The sequence below is a fragment of the Blennius ocellaris genome, assembly GCF_963422515.1.
Source record: "Blennius ocellaris genome assembly, chromosome: 7".
NCBI classification, from domain to species: Eukaryota; Metazoa; Chordata; class Actinopteri; order Blenniiformes; family Blenniidae; genus Blennius; species Blennius ocellaris.
In genome coordinates, this window is record NC_137656.1 from 27,053,175 (window position 1) to 27,057,648 (window position 4,474).

The 4,474-nt window shown below is 42.9% G+C and overlaps 1 protein-coding gene across 1 annotated transcript in view; it reads right to left on the reverse strand.

Annotated features, from left to right (window-relative positions):
- Positions 1-566: 566 nt before the first annotated feature.
- Positions 567-4,474, reverse strand: part of arid3c (AT rich interactive domain 3C (BRIGHT-like)) — a gene marked incomplete at both ends in the record, with an annotated part of 83,817 nt that continues 79,909 nt past the window's right edge. The window contains one exon of the mRNA XM_080499225.1: positions 567-739. Within this exon, the coding sequence (XP_080355351.1) occupies positions 567-739 (173 nt within the window). The remainder of the gene's footprint in view (positions 740-4,474) is intronic.

Here is a 4,474-nt window from a genome sequence, read left to right on the forward strand (position 1 = left end):
GTTAAAGGAACCCCGTCTGAAGGTTCCTCTTGAAGATTTGGTTTGTTGACACCCTCTCCAAAAGCCTGCCGAGGTAAAGTGAACTCTCCAGGAGAATCACTGAGCTCCTGAGTTTGTACACTCCTTCTTTGGTTTGGGCTGTCAGCAGCAAGTGGGCGGAGCCATCTGGTGTCTGGCTGCATGACAGCTTCAGCTGCCACAGCTTTTCATTGAGAGGGTGCTCAGGACCACGTCTTGGTCAGGACCACGTCTTGGTCAGCACCACGTCTTGGTCAGGACGATGTCTTGATCAGGACGATGTCTTGGTCAGGATGATGTCTTGCTCAGTACGACATCTTACTCAGGACGACATCTTGGTCAGGACAATGTCTTGGTCAGGACGATGTCTTGATCAGGACAATGTCTTGGTCAGGACGACGTCTTGGTCAGAGGAATCTGACTGAGCCAAGGACACATTGTCCAGAGGATCCTTGGGAAGAGAGGGAGTTGTTCATGATGGGCAGAGTGACGTGGGGTGAGAAGATTCCGGGGGGGGAGGGGGGGGGGGGGGTAGTGGGGGGTTGGACTTAGGGGGAGGAGTTTCTGCGGAGGGAGGAGGAGGAGGAGGAGGAGGAGGAGGAGGAGGAGCAGGAGGGCTGGAAGTGTGTGGGGCTGCTCTTTCCCTGAGTCTGACCGTTGCTGTGCTTCCTGCGGCGCCCCGTCATCCCTGCCATGGCCCCCGGCCGGGCGAAGAGGATCCCTGAGGAGCAGACGTCAAGCTGGAGTCAGACACACACACACACACACACACACACACACACACACACACACACACACACACACACACACACACACACACACACACACACACACACACACACACACACACACAGACCTTCACACACTCTGCTTCGTCCTCCTCACGCTCCAATAAACACAGATATTCGTTCTCTCTTTTTCGATCGTACTGGGAAAACTATTACTTAAAGTAAAATACATAAAATTAGTTTTAATATTTTGTGAGTAAAATCAAAATGTCAAAAATCTATTTTGAATTCCTAAAAGTAGAAATGCTAAAAATAATTGGGCTTATTTTAATTTCAATTATATTTCATAAAATGTAATCATATATTTAAAGTCCAAATATGGAAACTTCTGATATTAAGACTATGTTCAAAATATATATATTTTGTAAATTAAAAAATACATAATTATGGGAAAAATAAAGGAAAAATGAAGTAATGGTGAAATGCTGAAAAAGTAAAGCTAGTTTAGGTAATGAAGTTTTAAAGTTAACAATGATGAACTATAATTAGGGGAGACTGGGTATGGTTGTAACATGGGGAGAGTTGTAACACCACCACTTCCACCAATCAGGGATAAGATAGGAGTTATATGATGACATCAGCATTTACCCACTTCCTCCCGGCCCACATGGTGATTGTCAAGGCGGGAAACATGTTCTGCAGATTCTGCAGGGAAAAAAACTAATTTTGAGGTATGAAAGTAATTTTTTTGACCAAGACTATATTTTGTTTAGTACTGATACTATTGCACATAAAACTATAAGATTTACATTAGATTAAATTATAGTTTCTCAAGGAAAATGTAATGCATGTTTCCTCTGCTAATTTCAAACCACTATGCTAATACAGCTTGCTAAACAATGGCTGACAGGGGTGGGTTGTAACACATATTTTAAAAAGTGTTACCACCATCCCCTTACATACAACTAATACAGCTTTTTTTTATTTTAATACTTTTACAGAAGGCCTAGGCATTGGAAAAGAAAGACTGATGTGGTGTGCCTGCAAATGTTTGTTTTTTTTAAGTATCTGATGAAGTCACAAAGGACAAGTCAATCAGATCAGTGTATCTGCCTTGTAACACTGAGCAGATACTACATAACACTGCAGAAGCTGAGAGACCAGGGCTCCAGTGATCTTTCCAGTGGAGGTTACTGGAGCAGCAGCAACGTTTTCTCTGAGGAGCAGGAGGAAATGTTGGCTGACTATTTGACTCAGGCAGCAGACCTATATTATAGACTCACTCCACGTGAGGTTAGCATATGACAGGCTCGTCACTAATATGACAGGTTAGTCCAGAGAAGAAGTGAATACTAGCGTAGGTGCAAGATAAATTGATAAACTGCTTGTGTCTTTGTACTCAGGTTTTCTATTCCACTTTCTTTTAGGTCAGAAAGTTTGCATATCAAGTGGCAGTAATATAAAACATCAAACACCCACAAACGTGGGATGAGAAACAGGTGGCAGGGCCTGACTGGTTCACGTTCTTTTTGAAGCAGAACCTCCACCTGTCAATGAGGATAAATAAACCTATTTTTGCAGCATATTACATGGCCTGTCTTCTGTTTTCGCTTCTTTTATCTAATTGTTACAACTTACCCCAGCATGTGTTACAACCTACCCCGGTAGTGGGGTAACACCATGCATTTAACATCAACGCATGCCGTCTGTGATATCCTTGCAGAGGTTTGAATTGGTGCATTTGTAGTAAACAAATGTGGGTACTTTGTAAAAAAGCTTGAGAACTGTCGCCCAAACATTCAGTGAGTTTCAGGTGCTGAAGCAAAAAATGTTACAACCATACCTGGTCTCCCCTACTATTTCAATAATGCAATTTCTTTAAATGAAACATAAAATATTAAAAACTAGAAAAATATAACAGCAAAACTTTCAAAATGCCAAGTAAATGTATTCAGTTGTCAGTGGCGACTGGTCATTAGGGGCAGGCGGGGCTGAGCGTCACCTGGTGTCATCAGAGAGGACTGCATGCCAAGTATGTTATTAATTCTTTTAAGATTATCGACAATATTGCCTTGTCTGTGAATAAAAATTCCACTTATATTGCACATAATTACTGTATGAGGACAGTACTCCCTGGTTATTGGTCTCCTCTTACTGCTTTAGGCTGTTTCCTTCTGATCCACACTGGTGTGTTATGTTAGTGTAGCTCGCCCCTCTCTCACCATGTAGTGTGTATTACATTAGTGTAGCTCGCCCTTCTCTAACCATGCAGTGTGTATTACATTAGTGTAGCTCGCCCCTCTCTCACCATGCAGTGTGTATTACATTAGTGTAGCTCGCCCCTCTCTCACCATGCAGTGTGTATTGCATTAGTGTAGCTCGCCCTTCTCTAACCATGCAGTGTGTATTACATTAGTGTAGCTCGCCCCTCTCTCACCATGTAGTGTGTATTACATTAGTGTAGCTCGCCCCTCTCTCACCATGCAGTGTGTATTGCATTAGTGTAGCTCGCCCTTCTCTCACCATGCAGTGTGTATTGCATTAGTGTAGCTCGCCCTTCTCTAACCATGCAGTGTGTATTACATTAGTGTAGCTCGCCCCTCTCTCACCATGTAGTGTGTATTACATTAGTGTAGCTCGCCCTTCTCTAACCATGCAGTGTGTATTACATTAGTGTAGCTCGCCCCTCTCTCACCATGCAGTGTGTATTACATTAGTGTAGCTCGCCCCTCTCTCACCATGCAGTGTGTATTACATTAGTGTAGCTCGCCCCTCTCTCACCATGCAGTGTGTATTACATTAGTGTAGCTTGCCCTTCTCTCACCATGCAGTGTGTATTACATTAGTGTAGCTCGCCCTTCTCTCACCATGCAGTGTGTATTACATTAGTGTAGCTCGCCCCTCTCTCTCCATGCAGTGTGTATTACATTAGTGTAGCTCGCCCTTCTCTAACCATGCAGTGTGTATTACATTAGTGTAGCTCGCCCCTCTCTCTCCATGCAGTGTGTATTGCATTAGTGTAGCTCGCCCTTCTCTAACCATGCAGTGTGTATTACATTAGTGTAGCTCGCCCCTCTCTCTCCATGCAGTGTGTATTGCATTAGTGTAGCTCGTCCTTCTCGAACCATGCAGTGTGTATTGCATTAGTGTAGCTCGCCCCTCTCTCTCCATGCAGTGTGTATTACATTAGTGTAGCTCGCCCTTCTCTAACCATGCAGTGTGTATTACATTAGTGTAGCTCGCCCCTCTCTCACTATGCAGTGTGCATTGCATTAGTGTAGCTCGCCCCTCTCTCACTATGCAGTGTGTATTGCATGCAGCAAGGTGTTTATGCCCAAGCTCAATAAGTCACTGTATGGTCTGAAGCAATCAGGATGAAATTGGACTAAGATGCTAAATGATTTCCTTGTTGAAAACGAGTTTGTCCAAAACACAGCCGACGATTGTGTTTACAATAAACAATCTGACAACGAAAGGGTCATATTGATCATTTGGGTTGATGACCTTATTATTGCAGCAAGTGATTGTAAAATACTCCAAAGTGTAAAAGAAGTGTTGGGTGCAAAATTCTAAATTAAAGCTCTTTAACTGAGGCATTTCCTTGGCATTGATTTTCTCCAGAAACAGGGGAAATAAAAATGAATCAAAAGAGAATCATCTACAAAATTCTGTAAAGATTTGACATGAAAACCAAGATTAACACCTTGTGAAATGAAAATGAAATTTGA